The 24,175-nt window shown below is 43.7% G+C and overlaps 1 protein-coding gene across 1 annotated transcript in view; it reads right to left on the reverse strand.

Moving 5' to 3' along the window:
- The window catches only part of LOC141117637 (legumain-like), a 35,471-nt gene extending 12,153 nt beyond the window's left edge, over window positions 1-23,318 (reverse strand). The window contains exons 1-10 of the mRNA XM_073610586.1: window positions 23,239-23,318; window positions 19,868-20,023; window positions 16,248-16,345; window positions 12,978-13,059; window positions 10,516-10,601; window positions 9,276-9,351; window positions 8,659-8,721; window positions 7,359-7,425; window positions 4,394-4,512; window positions 1,700-1,789 (exon numbers count right to left, since the gene is read on the reverse strand). Of these exons, the coding sequence (XP_073466687.1) occupies window positions 1,700-1,789; window positions 4,394-4,512; window positions 7,359-7,425; window positions 8,659-8,721; window positions 9,276-9,351; window positions 10,516-10,601; window positions 12,978-13,059; window positions 16,248-16,345; window positions 19,868-20,002 (816 nt within the window). The 5' untranslated portion in view covers window positions 20,003-20,023; window positions 23,239-23,318. The remainder of the gene's footprint in view (window positions 1-1,699; window positions 1,790-4,393; window positions 4,513-7,358; window positions 7,426-8,658; window positions 8,722-9,275; window positions 9,352-10,515; window positions 10,602-12,977; window positions 13,060-16,247; window positions 16,346-19,867; window positions 20,024-23,238) is intronic.
- Between the last annotated feature and the right edge of the window lie 857 nt (window positions 23,319-24,175).

Genomic DNA, 24,175 nt, shown 5'->3' on the forward strand with positions numbered 1-24,175 from the left:
CGCCCTTCCCCCGAGCACTGCCAGGCTGGACGGGCTGCCCTACGCTCACACTGGAGTTCTGGACGGACACTCACAAGGAGAGAAGGAGGGAGGGGAGAAGTCTGGCTCTTCGGCGCCCCCACCTCTGCAGGCGCCTGGGTGCAAAGCACCCTTCGCACCCTGGGTAGGATCGGCCCTGGATGGTCTGATTCTATCCACTGCGAACTCTGGAAGAAAGCACTAGCTCTCGAGCAGTGACACCAGGGAAAATTTCTCCCCTCCATTCATGTAAGGTACTGGTCGCAGTATGAAGTACGAATGCTGTTATTGTGGGAACAGCCAAAGCAGGAGTGGACAGCTGAGTTAAGCAGGAATATCCGGGCAGAGATGCGGTTGGACGAGAGCTACAGAGCCCTCCGGTGGTATGTAGCCCAAGAGTGCCCGTGGTCAGCGGATGACAGCCCCACGGAAGGCTTTGACTATGATGGCCTGGGATTGTTGTATTGGAGGCTGTCCAGGGACCCTGACTTTGGGAGTGAATGGGAGTGGTGTTTGGAGGAAACACAGAGTGAAGACTGTTTGGAACAATTTATACGGGGTACTGGGTGGATACCAGCATTAGAGGACTGGAACTACTGATAACTTCGGAGTCAACCCGTCTGGAGTCTCCTCCTGTGTTAGTCTCCTGCCGAAAATGGAGAAATGTGACAGACCTAGCCGGGACAGAGGCTTTTGGAGGGGACTGAATGCTAGCCTCTTGCCTACTGATTATGGGCCCTGGCATTTGGAGGAATGGTGCTCGTTCTGAGCTGTATGCCTGGGGACCCTGGAGGTGGTGTTACTTTAGATTCAGGTCCATGTCCCCCAAGAAACACAGACTCTGGGGACCCTGGATATGCCATTATGACGGGAGTCACCAATAGGGGCACAAGGTGGATGAGAACCCCACTATGATCTGTGCTAGTCAGACTCAATGCTGTATATATGTATACATAATGTGTGCTGTCTCATTATGTTGTGTACTATTTGCTGTGATGGTTGGGGTGTGACTGTATTCTATTGTCTGTTGTGGCTGTCTGCCTCAACTATTATGGGATGTCTAAGTGTCTTGCTATGAGGAAAGAGGGAGGGGGATTCCTCCAGCAGCCCCCTGTTAAGACTGTTTACTGATGAGAAGTTATACACACCTGACCTGTGTGTCCATTGTCATTGGACAGTTTAACCCGCCCTGTTTTCCAAGGGTGGGGGGAAGCGTTTTGAAGTGGGATCTGTATAGCATGTGTTTGAATAAAGTTTCATTCCAGCTTGAACCTCAAGACAGAGCCTTGTCTCGTACTTGGGGAAGAATTTTTTGTATGGGTTCCTTGTTCGGCTGATTAAAGTGTTCGGTAGCTGCCTTTGTGTTTGGGTATGGAATGTCCTAAACGACTTTAAACCCTTTCATACTTGGGGTGTCGTTACAGTTGGTTCTCTTAAGGTTTTTTAATGTCAATCTCCTTTTGTTTTTGCGCATCGAGGCCTTCGGGTAAGACTGCGTAAGTTAAGCATTTTAATAAAGAAGTATATGGATAGCATTTGCTGCAACCTTGTGCACACAAAGTATACAAAGTAACATTGTTGGTAAAATATTAAAGATAAATCCCAGAAGAGATTTCTGTAGACGACTACAATGTACACGTGTGTAGAGCTCCACCCAACAATGAATGTCTCCATCACTCACCCGGTTCCCGTACTGCATCACATGACTCATATTAGTGCGTTGCTTGACCAATAAAAACTGTTTATGTAATGTCTCCTGTGACAGATCCTCCTAGAATAGAAACATTATATCTTATATGAAGTCATAGAACAGAAAACACTTCATCATATCTATAGAAAACAATGCAACGCGTCATCACTAAGCAATAATCATAGAAATGGCGGCGATTTATTATAAATTACACTTTTGTTTAGGGGTCAGGTGACAGCAATGGGCATTCCTTCTAATATTCCTTCCATGTGCAGCGGGCGTGGTCACATGTGCAGGGGGCGTGGTTACATTAACTAGGGGCAGCTCCTGTTGTGACAGCACGGCTCGAAGACACTGTCAATCATACTGAGCTGGGGGTGTGGTTACATGTGAAGGGGGTGTGGTTACATGTACTGGACACTGCTGCCTTTATGACAGCGAGCCTCCTGAGAGAAGTTTCCAACCAAACTAAGCAGGAGGTGTGGTCAAATGTGCAGGGGGCGTGGTTACATTAACTAGGGGTAGCACCTGTTCTCACAGCACGGCTCCCGCTCGATGCCACTATCAATCATACTGAGCTGGGGGCGTGGTTACACATGAAGGGGGTGTGGTTACATTACTAAAAACTGCTGCTGTTATGACAGCGCGCCTACTGGGAGAAGTTGCTGTCAATCAAACCAAGCAGGGGGTGTGGTTACATGTGCAGGGGTCGAGGATACTATCACCAAGTACAGCTGCTGTTGTGACAGCAAGGATATTGCTGGGAGCTGCTGTTAATCAAACTGACCTGGGGGTGTGGTTATATGTGTGAGGAATGGTAACATGTGCAGGGGGCATGGTTATATATAGGGTTGCACCGATACCAATACTAGTGTCATATCAGTGCTGATGCCAAGGATTTGCACGAGTACTTGTACTCATGAAAATGATCCGACGCCTAATCTTATACCTCCCAGCAGGAGGTAGGACACCGGAGCCAGGGGAGGACCCGGAGGACAGCTGTGGGTGATCGGTGTGGCGGTGGGGACCAGTTACAAGCACCGATCTCCCTGTACAGCCACTTCTCCTCCTCTCCCTCCCGTGGCCATCAGCTGCTTCATTGAAAGCTATACAGGGAGATCGATGCTTGTAACTGATCCCCACCGCTGCACCAATTAACCCCGACTGTCCCCCGAGTCCTCCTCCAGCTCACCGATGTCCGCCTCCGGCACCCCCTCCCTTGTCCCAGATCTGTCAGGATGGAGAGCAGATGAAGCAGCCAGTAAATATGTAATTTACCGGCTCCTTCCTTTATACAAAGAACAGAGTCAGTGATCACGACTGTCCATTTGTAACTGAGCATCGGGGGAGGGGCCTCTGTCTCCTGTCCATTCATCTTCAGTGCAGCTGAGAAAGGAACTGGGGAATCTGTGTCCTCAGTCCCTGTCTCAAAAGTGGCCTCAAAGGGGACATGTCAGGGGTCTGTTTAAACCCACAACAGTAAAATCAGTCCGTATATGCAGCATAGCATGCTTGTTATACTCACTGTGGATCTTAAGGGGTTAATCCTCTGCACTGTGTAAAAAGGCTGTTTTATCCTGTATGCACAGATCCTTCCCCTCCTGCAAAGTCTAGTTTGGGAAGGCCAGCTAACACACAGGCAATAGCCAACCTGCACATGCTCAGTTGTGTCTTTTCTGCTGGAGAGAACAGTTACTTGTTCTCAGAGATAGTCAGGTCACATGATATTGACATCATACATGTGGGTGTGTATACAGGCTGCAGGGGAAATCTCCTCCTACCTGAACTCTCAGCAGTGGAGAAACTCTGCAGTTTATCATGTGACTGTGGTATACAGATCAGCAATAAATAGAATAAATAAATAAGTATATAGTAGGAATATTTTTATGTAAAAAGGTTTATAAGCTGTGGGCAAATGAACGGTTTTCATATTACTGGGTTTAGTTACACTTTTTTTTTTTTTTTTTTTTTTTACAATTGAAAACACAAACAAACAAACAACACTTCCCCAAAAGAAGAAGGCATTGTAAAATAATAATAATAAATATATATATATATATATATATATATATATATATATATATATATATATAATTTTTTTTTTTTTTAATTAATTATATAAAAAGCATTAGAAAAAAAAAAAATAAAAACTACTGACACAGTCCACACCCCATCAGTGCTGCATATTAGTGCCACTGTCACATGACATTATAAAAAGTATCGGTACTTGTACTCGGTCTTAAAAAAGGGGTTATCGGTGCAACCCTAGGTACATGTGCAGGGGGAGTGGTTACATGTGCAGGGGGAGTGGTTACATGTGCAGGGGGAGTGGTTACATTCACTAAGCACAGCCTAGGAGCCTCCTGCTAGGAGCCACTGTCAGTCAAACTGTGCTGAGCTGAGCTGGGGGAGGCTTGTCAGCCAAGCTGACTATGGTCCCATAGGCACGGTGTCTTGTATCTTTGATTGATAAACAATTAGAAACTTAAGCAGTTATTCTGTTTCAATCTAGATTACATTCTATTATATATTCTGAATTTATGATCTATGCCCGATGGTCTTTAGAAACACTGAAGCTGATTGGCTGCCGTTGGACAGCTCATACAGTTCTTATTCCAGATACTTGATGAGCTGGTGGTGTAAATTGAGACATTTTAATGAGTGTACAGAACAAAAAAAACTCACCATGTCTGAATCCTCCATCCAGCTGACGCTGTACAGATCACCAAGAAATGTGTTTAGCTTGTCATCTTGATAACAGGCATAGGAGGACTCATGAGGGTTGGAGGCTGTTGTGGCGTAAACTACAAAATATAATGTGAAGATGTAAATATAGAAGAGATAATGATCCATACTTCACAATATCTGTCCTGGGGAAGGATTTTCAGACACACAGCAGGTCACAGTCCGTTATACAGTATAAATAATTTCCCATACATTACATGTTTGTATACACAAAACAGAAGTGTTATGCCGTGTACACACCGGCGGACTTTTCGGCATCAAAGGTCCGATGGACTTTCGACTGACTCTGTAACGAACGGACTTGCCTACTCACGATCACACCAAAGTCCGACAGATTCGTACGTGATGACGTACGACCAGACTATAATAAGAAAGTTGATAGCCAGTAGCCAATAGCTGCCCTAGCATCGTTTTTCGTCCGTCGGACTAGCATACAGACGACCGGATTTTTTGTCCGGACTCGAGTCCGTCGGAAGGATTTGAAACATGTTTCAAATCTAAAGTGCGTCAGATTTCCGACAGAAAAGGTCCGCTGCAGGTCCGATGAAGCCCACACACGGTCTAATTGTCCGACAGATTTGTTCCGTTGGGCCAGTCCGGTCGAAAAGTCCGGCCGTGTGTACACGGCATTAGGCAAAATTTGCAATATATGTTAATCATTTTATAATAAAAGCTTCAGAATTCCTGACTGCTGTGACAATCCTATATTTTCCTATATTATTATTATTATTATTATACAGGATTTATATTGCGCCAACAGTTTGCGCAGCGCTTTACAACATGAGGGCAGACATTACACTTACAATACAAATCAATACAGGAGGAATCAGAGAGCCCGGCTCCTTAGAGCTTACAATCTAGAAGGGAGGGTCAAGTGGAAACAAAAAAGGTAATAACTGTGGGGGATGAGCTGATGGAGAAAATTAAAAAAAACAGTTGTTAGGTGTGGGTAGGGGAGGCTTCTCTGAAGAGAGGGGTTTTGAGGGATCGTCTAAAAGCTGTAAATTAGTTTACTATTCTCGAAGTAAGATTCTGTAATAGACATGTGCAATTCGTTTCGTTCCAAATTCGTTTGCGGGTGAAAATTGGCACGTTCGTTAGTAAGCATCCGAATGAACGAAAGACTCTTGGTGAATGCATACGAAAATTAATTCTCGGAAAGAACGACATTCCGAAAGAACGAAAAACCCGAAAGAACGTAAAACGATTCAACCGATTTAACAAAACGATTAGATTCAGGTCATTTCATTTTTCATAATATCTAGTATAATTAAATTAGTGATTATTATTATAGTTATTATTATTTCTTAATAAAAAAAACTATAAACAATTAAAGGTATTGGAATTTCCTTTCAAATTTGCTTAACTGTTTTGCCCTGTACATACGATCGGACATTGATTGGACATTCCGACAACAGAATCCATCGGATTTTTTCTTCTATATCTTACGAAATTCGAATTTCGTATAAAATGAATTTGAATAGAAAACATTAGAACAGTATAGAAAAGAATAGACTAGAAAAACAACAGAATAGAATAAAATATATATATTATATTATATTATATTCTGTCCTGTTCTATTGTTTTTCTAGTCTATTCTTTTCTATTATTTTCTATTCTAATCTTTTCTATTCAAATTCAAATTCATTGTATGCGAAATTTGGAAATTTCAGAAGCCAGAAGCCATCTTTCGAAATTCGCATAGAATGAATTCAAATTCTTATAGAAAAGTTTAGAATAGAATAGAAAAGAATAGCATAGAAAAACAATGGAACAGAATAGAAAAAATTATATAACATCTTCGAAATTCAAATTTCATATAGACTGAAATCAAAATTGAATAGAAAAGATCAGAATAGAATATAAAATGATAGAAAAGAATAGAAATTTTTTTTATTCTGTTCTATTGTTTTTCTAGTCTATTATTAGTAATTACTAAATATTAGTAGTTATTATTACTATCTATTATTCAAATTCGAATTCATTCTATACGAAATTCGAACTTCAGAAGCCATGTTCCGAAATTCGAATTTCGTATAGCATGAATTTGAATTGAAAGGACTTATAGAATATAATAGAAAAGAAAAGCATAGAAAAAAAAAAAATTATATATATATATATATATATATATATATATATATATATATATATATATATATATCACTATTGCTTTATTTTATATTCTATCCTATTGTAGAATGTAACCTCTGGCAAACAATTGCAATCGCTGCGTGATCTGCTGCAGTAAACTGATTTTGTCTCAGAATGGAGGGGGGGGCCCCAAAAAAATGTTTGCCCAGGGCCCAATCAACATTAAAGACGGCCCTGAGCGTAGCCGAGCTCCTCCTCCTTCCTCCTGCAGTCTGCGCGGTACAGGAGATTCAGTTTCCTGTTCCCGGCCGGACTGACAGGAAGTGTGCACAAACCGAGTGCTCGCTTCCTGTCAGTCCGGCCGGCCAGGAACAGAAAACTGAATCTCCTGCGCGCGGTACGCGGTAGGGAGGGAGAGTTAGAAAGAACAACACAGTGGGGGGAGGCAGTCATCAAGACCCATTTAGTAATAAAAATATAGTAGTTTGCTAACCATAATAAAAACGATTACCATAGCTTTCTTTCCATTTTCTTTCTTTACCATCCCATTTCCATCTTATTGCTTCTTTTTTTAATCAGGTAATATTTATTAAAGCTTTTTGCAAAAATGTACAAAGCAGAGAAAAGATTCTACAGTACACTCTACTGTAGAGTCTTTTCTCTGCTTTGTAAATTTTTGCAAAAAGCTTTAATACATACTTAAACTGTATCGCTATGCGATTCCTGTAGGCTTTGCGTGCGGGGGGGGGGCCTCCATGTCCATTTTGCTTGGGGCCCCCAAATTCCTTCAAACGGCCCTGCCAGCCGCACTTACCATCGATGTTGTTAGGTAGGTGATTCATCATCGAGCCGGACTCACAGGCCTCAATGTACAAAACCATCTGTAAGAGAAATATCTCCATGTCACTCCAACAGGTTCTGCTATAGAAGACTCAGCACACCGATACATTGGGGGAGATTTACTAAACCCGGAGAGTTCAACATTTAGTGCAGAAATCAGCTTCTAGGTCAGTGGTTCTCAACCTTTCTAGTACTGTAAACCCTTGATAAAATTTCCCAAGTTGTGGGGACCCCTAACAGTAAAATTATTTTCGTAGCGTGGATTGTCAGCACCCAAGGCAAGACAAGTAATTTGCGCCCTTAACCCATGGACTTTTAGCGTTCCCTGAGTCCCTTCCACTCGTACAGTATTAAAACCCCTTATGGTACATTTTAGGATGTACCACTCTCTTCTCTTTTCTATCCCTTTCACCTCTCTCTATCCTAAATTTTTGTTTTTTTTCCCCATCCCTCTCTCTAGCTGTCTTTCTTGTTCTCTTATTCTGTCTCTTCCTTTCTTTGTTCCTCCCCCTCTTGTTCTCTCCTTTTTATGTATTCTCTATTTTTACTCTTTGGTAGGGGGGGAAATTGGATCAGTGGCCGTGCCAGCGGGGAGTTGGGGGTCAGTGGCCGTGCTGGCGGGGAGGTGGGGGTCAGTGGCCGTGCTGGCGGGGAGTTGGGATCAGCCAACTTAGGTGCTCTTGAACAAGGTCATCTGCTGATCTTAGAACTGTAGTGGGGACTTTTAATGGCAACTGTAATCACAGGTAGTGTTACTCACTGTGTTCCTGACTCCACTGTGTCTCCGACTTTGCGGTGTCTCGTAACAGTGACACCTATGCTGAAATCAGGAGATGGGGTCTCCTCCAGCCCCTCCCACTTCCCATTCTTACCAGTCAACTGACCTCTAGTCTCTGCCCCCCAGCCATGGCGTGAACTGAGTGGGTTTGCTGCGAAGAGGCTGAGTGGGCGGCCGCGAGCTCCAGGGACAGCCCTGCTGGGCGGGCGCAAAACGACTAGGAGATCAGTGCGGGCTTCAGGAACAGCCCAGGATTCGGTGACCCCTGGCAAATTATCATTCTGCCCCCTGAGGTGGTCCTGACCCCCAGGTAGAGAACCACTGTTCAAGTTTTGTTTTTTTTTTAATCAAAGCTTAACTGAATAAGCTGAATTTAGAAGCTGATTGGCTCCCAGGCACAGCTGCACCAGATTCTGTGCTCTCCAGTTTTAGTAAATACCCCCCCATTGCAGATCATAAAAACTGGCCACTTCCTAGGACACCATCGGGCACTTACTTTTTTGTACATCTTGTTTTCATGCATGTATTGAATTGTCTTGTTCAAATCTTCAACATGGAGCTGCAATGGAGAACAACAAGTCTAAGGATTACTACAAACAAAGACACAATGTATGAATTATGTCAAAGGACGCTTCACAACAGGGCTGGCCCAAGACAAGATGGGTCCAATGAAAAGGCCCCCCCCCAAAAAAATAATATTAATAATAATTATAATAATAATAATAATAATAATCCCACCAAAAGGCCCCCACATTCATTATTTTATATAATGATAATTAAAACTAAAATTAAATTTATCAGGAAGTCAGATTTACATGGAACAGCACCTTATCCATATGCAAAATTTAGATGACATACCATTATGTTCAAATCCAAGGGGCGTGCTGGGGCAGTATAGGGGCAGGCTAGGGCAGTATAGGGGCAGACTATGATCTTCTATTAGAAGTAATATAAGGAGGACATGAAAGGGTTATGAGAAGCAGCAGCTGGGTCTTAGCTTTAAAAAGTGTCTTCCTTGGTTTTCCTCCCAGCAGAAATGAAAGAGAATGGGATTCGGTGTAGGGAAACGGTAGAAGTGGCTATGGCGGGGTGGTGGTTTGAGGTGGTTCTTACATCGTCATTGGGAAAGGCCAGCAAACCCGGAGCTCCATGATCAGAAAAGAAGACAAAGACATGGTCGTTCGGTCCACTGCAAGAGAACAGAAAAAAAAGTGACTTACCCAAATTATGTGATGTCATGTTATAGCTGAAAGCTGTGCAGAGTTACTATTCGAAGCAGAGTTGCCACATTATATTTACATTTTTAAATTTTTTTTTACATTTCTCCAGAGTCTTGCTGGTTTCTGGCCTAGGCAAAAATGAGGTCATACGTCCCAGGAGTCTTCATGGGCATCTTTTTTCCCTTTTATCTGGAGGAGGGTCTTTCTCAGCTAAGCACGCCCTCCTTTTCTGGCATCCCTGAGCTAAGGGCAGGTAGATTTCAGTTAGTAAGCCCCACATGAATCATCTGGCCTTGCTTAAGATGGCCACCACTAGAAATGCTAAGGGGGGTTTCAAAGTGATTTATCAGCAAAATAAAAGCATGGAGACATGGATGGAGGGGGAGTTTTCCTTGATTATTAAAAATGAATTTCCGTTTTAAAGATTTATCTGATTTCCAGATATGACATTTTTTATATAGTGACATTGGCCTAGCTTGGACCAATGTAACCATTTATGTACCATACCTCTAGGACCCCTGGAACCTGGAAATCACTGTAGCGGGCACTGCCAATACAACTTCACTACAGTGATCTCCACTAGCCTCTGGGTCCCGTGCTGAGCGGCTGCCCTGTGAACACAGGAGGTCTCTTGTTTGCCACGGGTGCCATTCACTTTACTATAAATGCAAAGCATTTTATGATTGGATGAGGTGGGGAATGTTTAGATTTCTACCTCATCCAATCAGAGAACTCTTTGTAATAATTGATAAAAAAGGAAAGAAAAGGAGGTTCTTTGAATGGTGCCCGTGTTCCTGTGTTCAGGAGACAGCAGGGCAGCCACTTGGCACAGGACCTGGAAGCTAGTGGATACTGTAGTAACAGTGTCTACTACATTAACTTCCAGCTGCCAGGAAGATCCCACAGGCACGGAACATACATACTTCCATTGGTCCAAATATGTAAAAACTGCCAAGCCTGGAATTCAGCTTTAACGAGAGGGGCAACAGGGAACATCACATTTCAGAAGTATGGACAACTTTGTTGGATGGGTCATAGATGCATACAGGAAGCCCGTATTCCCTCTTCCAACCCCAGCAGCCATCTCATGTGTGACCCCAATCCAAAGGACTGAGGAATAATAATTCACCAACCTCCTAAGCACCTTCCCGGATCCTTGTCCCTTCACCGCCTCCGCGTCACCTCGGAGAACCGCCAGGAAGTTTTTAGGAGTGACGAACTACAAAGACACAACAGACACATCATCAGCAACACGGGATAAAAGGTCCTTCAATAAAATATATTAAATTCTCATGGCGATCCAACTAGTTTTCTGAGCTTTGCTGGAATATTGACAGGGAAATCTAAGTAGGGCTATGACGGAGGGTTAAATAATTCTCCATAATTACTTCCCAGGATCTATAACATAGAACAAAGGAAAGTAATGGAAGATTCCTAATGCCACCTACAGATCTGGGTCTGGTGCATTGACTTCCCGCTGGGAACAGAACTGGAAACCCAACAACATCCCTCTAAAGTGTACCTGTGGTCCCACTGCAACCCAAATTCTACAAATGTGAAGGGTCTTGGTGGATATGTCCCCCAGAATCTAGAGTAGGACCATTACTGGTCTAATGGTGGGAGGAAAAAGCCTGGGGATCAGCTGCTTGTGTTCACTTTCAAGGCTGACACCAGTTCAGCTTTCCTTTTACAGGACTATGCACGGGGGGGGATCATGTGCAGCATGTTGCAGGAACAATGAGATCATCAGCATGGCAATAGAGGTCACACTTGGGACTGGATAGCCGGACCTTGTAAAACCATTTTCATCTTCAATGGCTCCTTCAGACAGAGAAACCACGAGAAGAGTTGGCCTTGGTGTCTCCCAAAGGCCCAAATGGCTCTGAGTAATCCAGACCTTCATTGGTTAGCGGAAGGTGGCCATACCGATAGGATTTCCACTTTCTATTTAAAATATAGCAAGGAATTGTTGCGGCCCCAACCCCCCCATAATGAATGGCCCCACAATCTCAGTATTCTCTCCCCTTTTTACCACCTCTACCCCCCACATCCTGACTCCCCCCCACGCCTTTCCTTCAATCTCCCCTATTAGACTTTCTCCCTCCGTCTTTCTAATCATTCTCCACTATTTACCCCCTACCCCATAAAAAAAACAAAAAAAAAAAAAAAAAACAAAAACACCACACCTTTGCACCATGATGCCTTTGGGAAGCTTATACTGGCCATACACTAGTAGAATGAGCAGCCGCAGACCCCCCACCCCTAACCCCTCCATCTTTAATGGGCCGGACAATGCACATATGTGCCTTCAGACCTGGCAGAGCCCTGTGGCAGATCTGCACTTGCATGGGTGCCTTTTGATTAGGAAGGTACATGAAATTATCTTTGATCTGCGCACATGTCAATCCTTATGCCACGTACACACGATCGGCCTTTCCAACGGGAAATGTTGGATGTGAGCTTGTTGGCGGAAAGTCCGACCGTGTGTACGCTCCATCGAACATTTGTTGGCGGACTTTCCGATCGTGTGTACACAAGTCCGTCGCACAAAAGTTCACGCATGCTCGGAAGCAGAAGCGGTCGGTCTTGTAAACTAGCGCTTGTAATAGAGAATTAACATTCGTGACGCGGCAAATTATGAAATCTACAAACGCAGCGCACAATTCTCTTCTTCTTTAATGGGATAATAATGAAGCTGCTTTGCTGGTGATACTGATGGAGTTATTGAAAACAAATTTTCAAAGACTTTTTTTTCAAGTGATATCAAGAATAATAATAATAATAATAATAATAATAATAATAATAATAATAATGCTAAATGAAAAACGCAAAAAGAAAAGCGCGAATCAACACTCACCAAACTTCTACTAACACGAAATTAGCAGAAGGAGCCCAAAGGGTGGCGCTAAAGAGCTGAAAAACCACGTAATACGTGTAGTACGTCACTACGTTCGTAATTGTTGGCCAACATTTGTGTGGCCATGTGTATGCAAGACAAGTTGGAGCCAACAACCTTCGAACAAAATTCCACGGTTTTGTTGTCGGAAAGTCTGATCGCGTGTACGAGGCATTAGACTCATGTGGGGACCGGACACAAAGGGGTTGATTTACTAAAGGCAAATAAACTGTGCACTTTGCAGTCGCTCCAGTAAATGAGGAAAAGCTTCACTTTGCAAACAATACCCAATCACGTGCAAGAAAATAAAAAAAATAAAAAAAAAAAACACAGCATTTTGCTTGCACATGATTGGATGATGGAAGTCAGCAGAGCTTCTGCTCATTTACTAAGCTCTGGAGCAACTGCCCTTATAGGGGAGCAACTGCAAAGTGCCCAGTCCATTTGCCTTTATTTGCCTTTAGTAAATCAACCCCATAGACTCTTATACCTTCCTAATCATGGTGTGTTCACGCACGTGTTTGCAGATGTGCCGAAGAAAAATTAAATAAATTATACGAATGTCAGAGAAGCATTCTTGCCATTCCATCTCCATCTTTTGCTCTGCACATTCCTTTTTATTATGATGCCCCCCTAGTCTTGACCCCGAGTGGGAAGTGTGGCTGGGAACCACTGCAGCACCAAAATTGTGAGTCTCACCTCCTTTGTGTAATCCTTCAGTACTCCGGGGTACACGTTTGTCCCATTGGGCCGGTTTATGATGACTCCATCGGTCGGATTCCTGGACACAAAAATACATTGTATATTATTAGCATGCCGCTCACACTTCTTTATAACTTTAAAATGTATTTTGCTCAACCTAGGGGGACATCACTGCTCCTCCATAGATATAGGCAGGGCCACTGTTAGAAATCATGGGGCCCCCGTACAGCCTTCCTGATTGGCTTCCCCCAATCCCCGCCTTCACCCCACCCGCACACCGTCCCTCCCCCACCCCCAGGGTGCAGCAGAACAGCAGGACTGACTTTATCTGCCTACATCCAAAAAAAAAAAAAAAATTTAAATAAATTCCCTCCCATTCCCCCACCTCCTGGGCCCCTCTGTTGACCTGGTGGGGCCCATGGAAATGGAATTTAAGCCCTGGTAAGCATGTAGGGGCGGTGGTGTGGTCTAGTAAAATCCATTTATTCATTTAAGCAGAAACAAATAATGAAGCTGCCCCCCCCCTGTTTTGTACTGGGCCCAGGCCCCATTAGCTACAGGACTGGTTGAAAGATTATCAGCGGCCCTGGATATAGGGAAGTGAGTGAATGTTGTCACATTACAGAAGCAAATGTTTTACTGGTTAATATAAAGTAAAAAGGAAAAGCCTGAAAAAAAAAAAAAAAAAAAAAAAAAAGGGGGAAGAAAACTAATACAGCCATCACATTGGTAGGTTGTAATATATTCTATTTTTTTTAGGTTAGGTTAAGTTTTAAATGCTGTGACCTTTTTTAAATTCTGTAATAATCATTGGTTTTGTGCAACTGCCTAAAATAAAAAAATAAAATAAATAAATAAAAAAAAATTGATCCCCCCTCCCCCAAGAATCCTCAATCCTGTATCCTTCATTTTTCCCTCCCAGGGAATGCACACAAACCAATCACATGTGGCCTGTTCTAGGAACAATGAGATTCCCGACATGGAATTTGGTTCATATTCACCTCGGCTCTGGAAGGTCCCCCCCCCTCCTCCTTCATGACTAGGCTAGACATGCGCAATTTGTTTCGTTCCGAATTCGTTGTTTGACGAAATTTGACAAATTTGTTAATTCAGAGATATTCAAAATTAACGAAAAAACATTGAACTCATTTTTCCAAAAATGAAAAATTTGCATATTCAAAAGAACGAAAATAAGAACGAAAATCCGAATAATAACTAACTAATAATAACTATTACCAGCTATTAAATTATAGGTATTGGAATTTCATTTCAAATTTGGCGGTTAGTGAACGTAACGAATACAAAACAAATACGAATTTATCCAAAGTTACGAATTATCCGAAATAACAAATGCAACATCTAAATCAATGGAACCTAATGAATTAATAAATAATAATACTGTCTTTTCATTGTTGTTAATTTGTTACGTTCCATTCGTTTAGATGCGGCATTCGTTATTTCCGATAATTTGTAACTTCGGATAAATTTGTACTCGTTACATTAACTAACAGCCAAATTTGAAAGGAAATTCCAATACCTATAATTTAAGATTTATTATTAGTTTGTCCGAATTTCCAAATTTCCGATCATAACAAATGACCCGAAAAAAAAAAATAAAAAAAAACACCACACAACGAATACTGACAAATTTTTTTGGCAGTGCACATGTCTAGACCAGGCACTTTTTTGCTATTCAGCATTGCGCTACTTTAAATTGGTAATTGCACGGTCATGCAATGCTGTATCCAAATGAAATTTGTATAAATTTTTATTTTAAACAAATAGAGCTTTCTGCCTGTGGTATTTGATCACCTCTGGGGTTTTGTTTTTTTAATATATAAACGAAAAAAAAAAAAAAAAAAAAAGACAGAAATTTTTTGAAAAAGTAAACAAAAGAAAAAAGGATCTCACATAGAGAGAGACATAGAGTCTCGCTCATATTTTTTTTTTTTTTTTTTTACTTTCCGCCATAAAACATATCCAATAAAAAGAAAAATTAACAAAAAATAAAATTTCTTTATAAATGTCAAAATATATTCTGCTGCAAAAAAAAAAAAAAACCCAAATAAGTGCATATTGAATATTTTTGCAGAACATTTGTTTTAACATGGGTCCCTATGGAACACGTTCACAACAATGCATTTTTGTGCCTCTGCATTTTTGGAAAGGTTCGGGGATTTTCTAAATGCAAAACGGTGCTTTTTTTTTTTTTTGCTTTTTTGGTTCAATAGACTTCAATTGAGAAGCTGCAGAAAAGCATGTAGTGCATTTTTACCACAATTTTGCTTTGATTTGCAGATTTTAAATCTGCCCAACAACAAATCCCCCCCCCCAAAAAAGAAACACAAAACTAAAACCGTGGGAAAGAAAAAAACACTGCAGAAACACTCAAAAGCAAACTGCATAGGTGTGAATGGAGCCTCATGGCAGCGATCAGCGACTTAGGCTGGCCATAAATTATACAATTTTCCTTTAGATTTACTAAAACCATATAATAGGAGGTCAAACCTGAACACTTTCAATTTGTACACAATCAGGGAGACCCTTCCCCTACATAGCTGAAAGTAAATCTAAAGGAAACTGAACAAGAGAATTGTATAATGTACGGCCAAATTTATAGTGGGACTGTGAGAGTGCGGCGGACAATCTGACACTAACTGAAACTGGGGCAGGGGCGGATCCAGGGGGGGCAATGTGGCAATTCCCCCCCCAAGAAATTAGATGCGGGTGACTGGGGGGGGACTGATTAACTGCCACTGACATCACCAGTGATACCAATACAGTGATCAGTGCTCATACTAGACACTGTCACTGTACTAATGACACTGGCTGGGACGCAGTTAACATCTCGGGGTAATCAAGGGGTTACAGGATTATTAAAAATTTGCTTTTCTTTATAAAAAAAGTCGACAAAGGTCATATTTTCCTGCTCTGTGTAATGGTTTTGCACAGAGCGGCCCCGGCCTTCTTCACAGGTCCTCCGCTGGCACTCCTGGCTCCTCCCCCATAAGCAGTGCCCCCAATAGCAAGCCACTTGCCATGGGGGCACTGGTGCATGCTCACTCCTGAGCCCTGCTCTGTGTGCCCATAATAACAGAGCCACGGCTCGGCCCCGCCCCTCGCCCGCTCCTCATTGGCTGTGATTGACAGCAGTGGGAGCCAATCCCAATACCGACCAACATTCTCTTCTATGGACTTATTAAAGTGGAACTCCAGATGAAGAAGAAAGTCAGACGGTTCTCTAGTTTTATAGTACAGAACACTTACCTTCTATTATACGCGATATCATCATACATCATGACCACGATCTGCTCGTCGGGGATGCCGTTCTTCCTGACTATTTGATACGCGTGGCAGACATCAGCCTGGAAATACAACGTCAGAGGTAAATGTTATATACAGTTATAGCAGAAAGAGTCCAACAATCATTCACCGACCATAGAAAGGACAACATGGGGGAGGGGCAAAGATCTCCCCCTTCCCCCAGAGCTTAAAGCGGAGCGGCACCGAAAAAAAAATTTTTAAAAGTCAGCAGCTACAAATACTGCAGCTGCTGACTTTTAAAACATGGACACTTACCTGTCCAGGGCGCCCGCGATGTCGGCACCCGAGGCCGAAGCGTCTCTCCGTCCTCGGGTGCTGCCGCCTCCATCTTCGGTAAGGGAATCAGGAAGTGAAGCCGTGCGGCTTCACTTCCCGGTTCCCTACTGCGCATGCGCGAGTCGCGCAGCGCAATACGAATGGTCCCTGCTGCCTCTGGGACCCGTGTGTTTCCCAGCAGGCAGCGGGGGGGGAACAGGATGTGGCGTAAATACCCGCAGATTCTGCGGCTATCTACGCCGGAAGTGGGTACAGATACCTGTAATATACAGGTATCTGTACCCCCCTCCCCCCTGAAAGGTGCCAACTGTGTCACCGGAGGGGGGGAGGAATCTAATGAGTGGAAGTTCCACTTTTGGGTGGAACTCCACTTTAACCACTCGCCTACCAGGGCAAATTATTGATTTATTTTGCACATGTTACAGTTTGCATCTTTTTTTATGTAAACCCGCTAAAAAGAATAAACTCTCTGAAAGTAGAGACCCTGGAGAATGAAATGGTGCGGAGCTGCATTTTTTATGTCGCACAAATATTTATGCAGACATTTATCAAATGCATATTTTCAGGATATAGAAAATACAATAAAGTGAATGTTAGTGTAAACAAAACACATTATACCCAAATTTTTTTGGTAAAACAGAAAAGATTGGGTTGTGTCAAGTAAATAAATACCAAACATGCAAAAAAAATAAAAGGGATTTGTATGTTATCAACATTATAAAGAAAAAGAGAACGGATGTCCCTGGAGTTCCTCCTGCTCTCAATGGCCAAGCTGCTTCCTGCATTCCCGGGCTCCCCGGAGGAACGGGAGAACCCAGGAACTTTGTCAAAAGTATTGGGACACCTGCCTTTACACGCACATGAACTTTAATGGCATCCCAGTCTTAGTCTGTAGGGTTCAATATTGAGTTGGCTCCGCCCTTTGCAGCTATAACAGCTTCAACTCTTCTGGGAAGGCCGTCCACAAGGTTCAGGAGTGTGTCTATGGGAATGTTTGACCATTCTTCCAGAAGCACAATTGTGGGGATCTGGCAGTGATGTTGGATGAGAAGGCCTGGCTCGCAGTCTCCGCTCTAATACATTCCAAAGATGTTCTATGGGGTTGAGGTCAGGACTCTGTGCAGGCCAATCAAGTTCCTCCACCCCAAACCCACTCATCCATGTCTTTATGGACCTTGCTTTGTGCACTGGTGAGCAGTCATGTTGGAACAGGAAGGGGCCCTCCCCAAACTATTAGGGGTGCAACGGCACGTCACCGATCCATGATCCGAAAGGTTCAGCTTGTTCGGGTCGGCACACATGCGCTCCGCGGAGCGTGCCACCGCCTCAGCCTTAGGAAAGGCTGCGGCTTTGGCCTAGCTCCGGAGCAGCGGCCATCTTTGCTTTGGGGAGCGACTGTGCATGAGGTGAGCCACCTAACCTGGGATTCCTGGTCACGGTGCAGCTTGCCCCAGATCTATGGCATCGGAGGGCTACGGGGGGGGGGGGGGTCGTCCCTTCCCACTGCCTGTAAAAGCTATTAGGATGGCTTTTACATTAGAGGGAATCTCTGGCTGAAAATACATTCATCTGAATGAAGCCTGTAGCTGCAGGCATCACCCAGATATCACCACTTCAGCCTAAGGTCACATGACATCCTATGGGTAGGAAGTGGTTAAGCAGCCAACTAGGCAAGTGTGAGATGAAATCTGTGCCTACATTTCAGTGCTCAGCTCTGCCCTGTCCTGCCTACTGCACCCATGCTGAAGCTCGTGCGAAGTCTCGGCGTCAGGAATGAAATCTGTATTTGCGTATTGAAGCATTTCACACTTTTGCCCTCCCGGGCCAGTTGAGTAGTCAATTATGTGTAGGGGCCTACTCCCCTGGGGAGTAGGGGCGGTTGAATAAATTTAGATTTTTACATTTTTATTGGGTATGTATTATAGCAGAAGTAAAAAATATTGTTTTTTTTTTCAAAATATTTTTTTTGTTGATAGCGCAAAAAATTACTGCAGAGGTGATCAAATACCACCAAAAGAAAGCTCTATTTGCGGGGGGGGGACATCAATTTTATTTGGGTACAGCATCGCACGACCGCACAATAGTCAGTTAAAGTAACGCAGTGCCGTATCACAAAGAATGGTCTGGTCATTAATGGGGTAAAACCTTCCGGGGCTGACATGGTTAACCCTTAATTTACTCTAATCAGCCTTAATTAACTTATTCTCCCTTTAATTATTACATTCCTGCTGATTTTTCGTTTGTTTACTTCCATTTTATAAACTATTAATAATTAAACCTTTTTTTTTGTTTGCTTTGCTCTTTAATATTTTTACACCTTTAACGTATATTTACATGTTTCACATTGAAAAAAAATTGCAACATTTAAAAATAAATAAATGTATTTCATTTGTAAATAATTTTTCAATACTTTGTATCATTGCTGACAGCTGAAGTGTAAACAAAACAGTTGCCGGTGTCTTGCTGAGAATGTTCCCTCGGCGGATAAGTTCCCCGCCTGTACTGCACAGGCGCAGCGCCTGCGCAGTACATACTACTCTCAGCCGCCGGAGATAGCCGAAGCTCAAATGCTTCAATCAGCTGTACACGGCGCCTGTGCTCTGGGTCCAGGTTCCTTCCCCACCATCCAAGTGGACCTAGAGGGGGAATCTAAAAGTGCCGAGTGCAGAGAGGCCGTGCCCGAAGCGTGGCGAGCGAAGCGAGCCCACGAGGGGCCCTCTTACAGGCGCCGTGTACAGCTGATTTTCAGCTGTTCTGCTTTGGCTATTTCCACTGATACCTACTGCGCAGGCGCAGTAGAGGGGGGAACTTATACGCCGAGCAGAACTTCCTCGGCAGAACACCGGCCGGTATCAGTAATTGGTATAGGCGTATGCAAAAAATAAAAATAAAAGTGTTTCGGTGCATCCCTACTAATTACTTATCCAACAGAGCAGAACTTACCTGGGCATGTGATATTAGCTACTTGATATAAAATCTTATTACTGAACTTTGTGAATTAGGCAAAAATATATCCTTCCAGTAGACATGACACTTCATACATATCTTTGCATCAGGGGGGCTGTCTGTAGTAAAGTGCCGATACGTGACGCCTAATACATATCTATGCATCGGGGGGATTAGTTGTAATTAATATGCCAATAGATTTTCTTCCTTTCTATGCAAAAGAAAGGTGGTCTGTAGTGTAAGTTTTGACTTGTGCCAGTTCATATATATCTGCAAAATCTGAAAATTAGTGTTGTTATATTGAGTCCCTGATGAGAGAAGGTGATATCGGGAGCTCTCACCTGATGTCTATAGTTTTCCCAACCATTGGAGCCGGCCACCAGGACCACCCAGTGCTTCCCACCATCTTCTGGGTCCTCAATTGGGATGGAGGTGGCCAGGACGGCGAGGCCAAGGAATAGCATTACTGAAAACATCTTCAAATAAGTATCCGATCCCTGAAGAGACAACATGAAGAGTGATTATACACAGGGAGCATGAGGGATATCTCCTCAGGTTGTATGTTCTGGTCCACAGACCTCAATCTACAATACCCCCACTGGAGTCCAAGCATGTACACCAAGACACCCACTAGATATTAACACCAAGTAACATATTACTATAGATCAACCAATATCCTGACATCCTGCTGTGCGGGGTTGTGTGATAGACCTGCGGCTGCCGGTAGACATACTCTACACCACAGAGCTGATTGAACTTTAGCTTGTTCTATTAATTGAGCTGATCTACGAATGAAGCTGAAGGACGGTGCTGCTCCCCGGCATGCGTCTGCAGCTACGGACAAAGGCTGCCAATCAATCCTCATTACATATTCGTCTTCTTGCTAGAAGCGTGATTGGACAGCTTGGGGTGATGTGTTGGGGCGCTAGCTGTCCAACCACTCTGCTCAGCATCTGCTATATGCACCTGATCCCCCTGGGTAATATATAAAAAAAATTTCCTCTTTAGGAAAAAAATATTTCTTCTTTAAAGCAAACCTGTGTACTTTAGTACTATTATTTAGTGATATATTTATATAAGCCCAATCACTCTGTCATCTGCCAATATATCAATCTCTCCCCCCCCCACCCATCAGCTCTCTCCATCTGCTGATCCCCCCCCCCCACTTCCCATTGTTAGCTCTCTCCATCTGCCGATCTTCTCTTCTTATGCTCCATACACGCGATCAGAAAATCATACAAAAAATGCAGATTTGGAAGCGATCGTACGATAAGCTGATCGTTAGTACAGAGCTTTCAAAAGCCGATCAGGACAGTTCATCCGATATTTAATCAGACATGCACGAAAACAAAAAATGTTGTACAATTTTCGTTTAATCAGTACAGCTGTCATTTGAAAATGCAATACAAATGTATTACAACACATGACATCACTTCCGAATTGTTATTCTTTCATACAAGAATTTTCGTGACTTTAGTAAACTCATCAGATTCGATCTGAGATTAGAATTCAAAAAAAAAAAAAAAAAAAAGGGGACAATCATTTGTCCGTTAATCTCGTCGTGTGTACCGGGCATTAGTCAGATCACTCCATTGCCTGATCCCCCCACAAATCTCTTTATTCCCCAGTAGCCCCCTCCCCCACACTGCCCCCAGCAAAGTACTTCTATAATAATAATAATAATAATAACAACAATAACAATAATCTTTATTTAGAGGTAGCTTTTCAAAGTGCTATACAAAGGAGATCTATATCCCCCACACTGCAGTCCTGGCTGACCTCCCTGCCCCCCCCCCATCATCAGATCTCCCCATCTGCCGATCTCCCCCCACTGTCAGATCCGTCAGTCAATCTGTCCCCCCATATCGTCAGGTCTCTCCGTCTGATGACCTCCCCCATATCGTCAGGTCTCTCCGTCTGATGACCTCCCCCATATCATCAGGTCTCTCCGTCTGATGACCTCCCCCATATCGTCAGGTCTCTCCGTCTGATGACCTCCCCCATATCGTCAGGTCTCTCCGTCTGATGACCTCCCCCATATCGTCAGGTCTCTCCGTCTGATGACCTCCCCCATATCGTCAGGTCTCTCCGTCTGATGACCTCCCCCATATCGTCAGGTCTCTCCGTCTGATGACCTCCCCCATATCGTCAGGTCTCTCCGTCTGATGACCTCCCCCATATCGTCAGGTCTCTCCGTCTGATGACCTCCCCCATATCGTCAGATCTCTCCATCTGATGACCTCCCCCATATCGTCAGATCTCTCCGTCTGATGACCTCCCCCATATCGTCAGGTCTCTCCGTCTGATGACCTCCCCCATATCGTCAGGTCTCTCCGTCTGATGACCTCCCCCATATCGTCAGGTCTCTCCGTCTGATGACCTCCCCCATATCGTCAGGTCTCTCCGTCTGATGACCTCCCCCATATCGTCTGATCTCTACATCTGATGACATCCCCCATATGGTCAGGTCTCTACATCTGATGACCTCCCCCATATCGTCAGGTTTCTCCATCTAATGACCTCCCCCATATCGTCAGATCTCTACATCTGATGACCTCCCCCATATCGTCAGATCTCTACATCTGATGACCTCCCCCCATATCGTCAGATCTCTACATCTGATGACCTCCCCCCATATCGTCAGATCTCTACATCTGATGACCTCCCCCATATCGTCAGGTTTCTCCATCTAATGACCTCCCCCATATCGTCAGATCTCTACATCTGATGACCTCCCCCATATCGTCAGATCTCTACATCTGATGACCTCCCCCATATCGTCAGGTTTCTCCATCTAATGACCTCCCCCATATCGTCAGATCTCTACATCTGATGACCTCCCCCATATCGTCAGATCTCTACATCTGATGACCTCCCCCCATATCGTCAGATCTCTACATCTGATGACCTCCCCCCATATCGTCAGATCTCTACATCTGATGACCTCCCCCCATATCGTCAGATCTCTACATCTGATGACCTCCCCCATATCGTCAGATCTCTACATCTGATGACCTCCCCCCATATCGTCAGATCTCTACATCTGATGACATCCCCCCATATCGTCAGATCTCTACATCTGATGACATCCCCCCATATCGTCAGATCTCTACATCTGATGACCTCCCCCATATCGTCATATCTCTCCTTTGCATGAGCTGTGACCTGGAAGGAGAAGAAGATTCCCGGCCACGAAAATTATTTTCTGTAACAACATGAGGAGAAATCGAAGGCTTGTTTGGTTGAATTTCGAAAAGAATGGTGGTATCATCAGATCATAAAATATCTGATTTCCAAAAGAAAATCCATTCGGAATTCGACTCATGTATGGCCGGCATTAGTCAGATCCCTCCATTGTCTGATCTCTCCCTCTACTGAACCCCTCCCCCAACACACACAGATCTCTTTATTCCCAAGTGGTCCCCCCTCCCCCACACTGTCTCCAGCAGGGTACATCTATAATATTATTATTATAATAATACAGGATTTATATGTCGCCAACAGTTTACACAACGCTTTACAACATGAGGACAGACATTACACTTACAATACAAACCAATACAGGAGGGCTCGGCTCGTTAGTTTACAATCTAGAAATAATCGAATCTAATAATAAACTTTCTTTTATAGAACAGCTTTAGAGGTATCTTCTCAAAGTGCTATACAAAGGAGATCTATACCCCCCACACTGGCCGACCTCCTGATCACTTACCTGCTCTCCTCTGCAATCTGAGTGTTGTCACAACGATGAGTCCGCAGATTGTGACTCTGTATCCTTCCTCCCAGCTATAAACACAAAAATGGGGGCGGGGTCACCACTGGTCAACAGCTTCACCCACCAATCACCAGCGCCGGAGCCTGCACATGACTGGTCACATTGGCCGGTGATTGCAACATCCAAGAACTTCAACGCCCCGGCGCAGACTATATGGTGTCCTTTGTATCCATTATGGTAATTTATGAATGTGTGCCTATAGGAGGAAATCTGCCCAGCAACAACCACCTGGCGGTGGATCTAACCTACCCCACTCCATCCAGAACTCAAATAAACTTTGGGCTGGAATTAAACTTTAACCCCTCATCTTTTTTTAATCCTTTATTTTATTTTTCGCACACATTTTATTTATTTCAGGAACTTATATAGCGCAATCAATTTATGCAGCACTTTCCTTATATTATATATTCATCAGTCCCTGCCCTCAGGCCGGGTTCACACCGGTACGACAAACGCTCCGACATTGGGAGGTCATGTTGCATGATGTGTGAAAATTAATGTTTCCCTATGGGAGCCGTCCTAACTGGTCCAACACAAGTCGGTCTGACTTTGAAAATGCTCCCTGTACTACTTTGACCCGACTTTGATCCTACTTCAGCCCATTGACTATCATTGAAGTCGGATCGCCGTCTTGCATGATCCGACTTTGGCATGCGACTTGTGCTCTGATGATCTTGAGGGGGAACGCCACACCAAATTTTAAATAAAAAAACCAGCATGAGTTCCCCCTCCAAGAGCATACCAGGCCCTTGGGTCTGGTATGGATTTTAAGGGGAACCCCCTATGCCGAAAAAAAAACGGCATGGAGGTCCCCCAAAAATCCATACCAGACCCTTATCTGAGCACGCAGCCCGTCCGGTCAGGAAAAGGGATG

This window comes from Aquarana catesbeiana, linkage group LG13, assembly GCF_042186555.1.
Source record: "Aquarana catesbeiana isolate 2022-GZ linkage group LG13, ASM4218655v1, whole genome shotgun sequence".
NCBI lineage: Eukaryota > Metazoa > Chordata > Amphibia > Anura > Ranidae > Aquarana > Aquarana catesbeiana.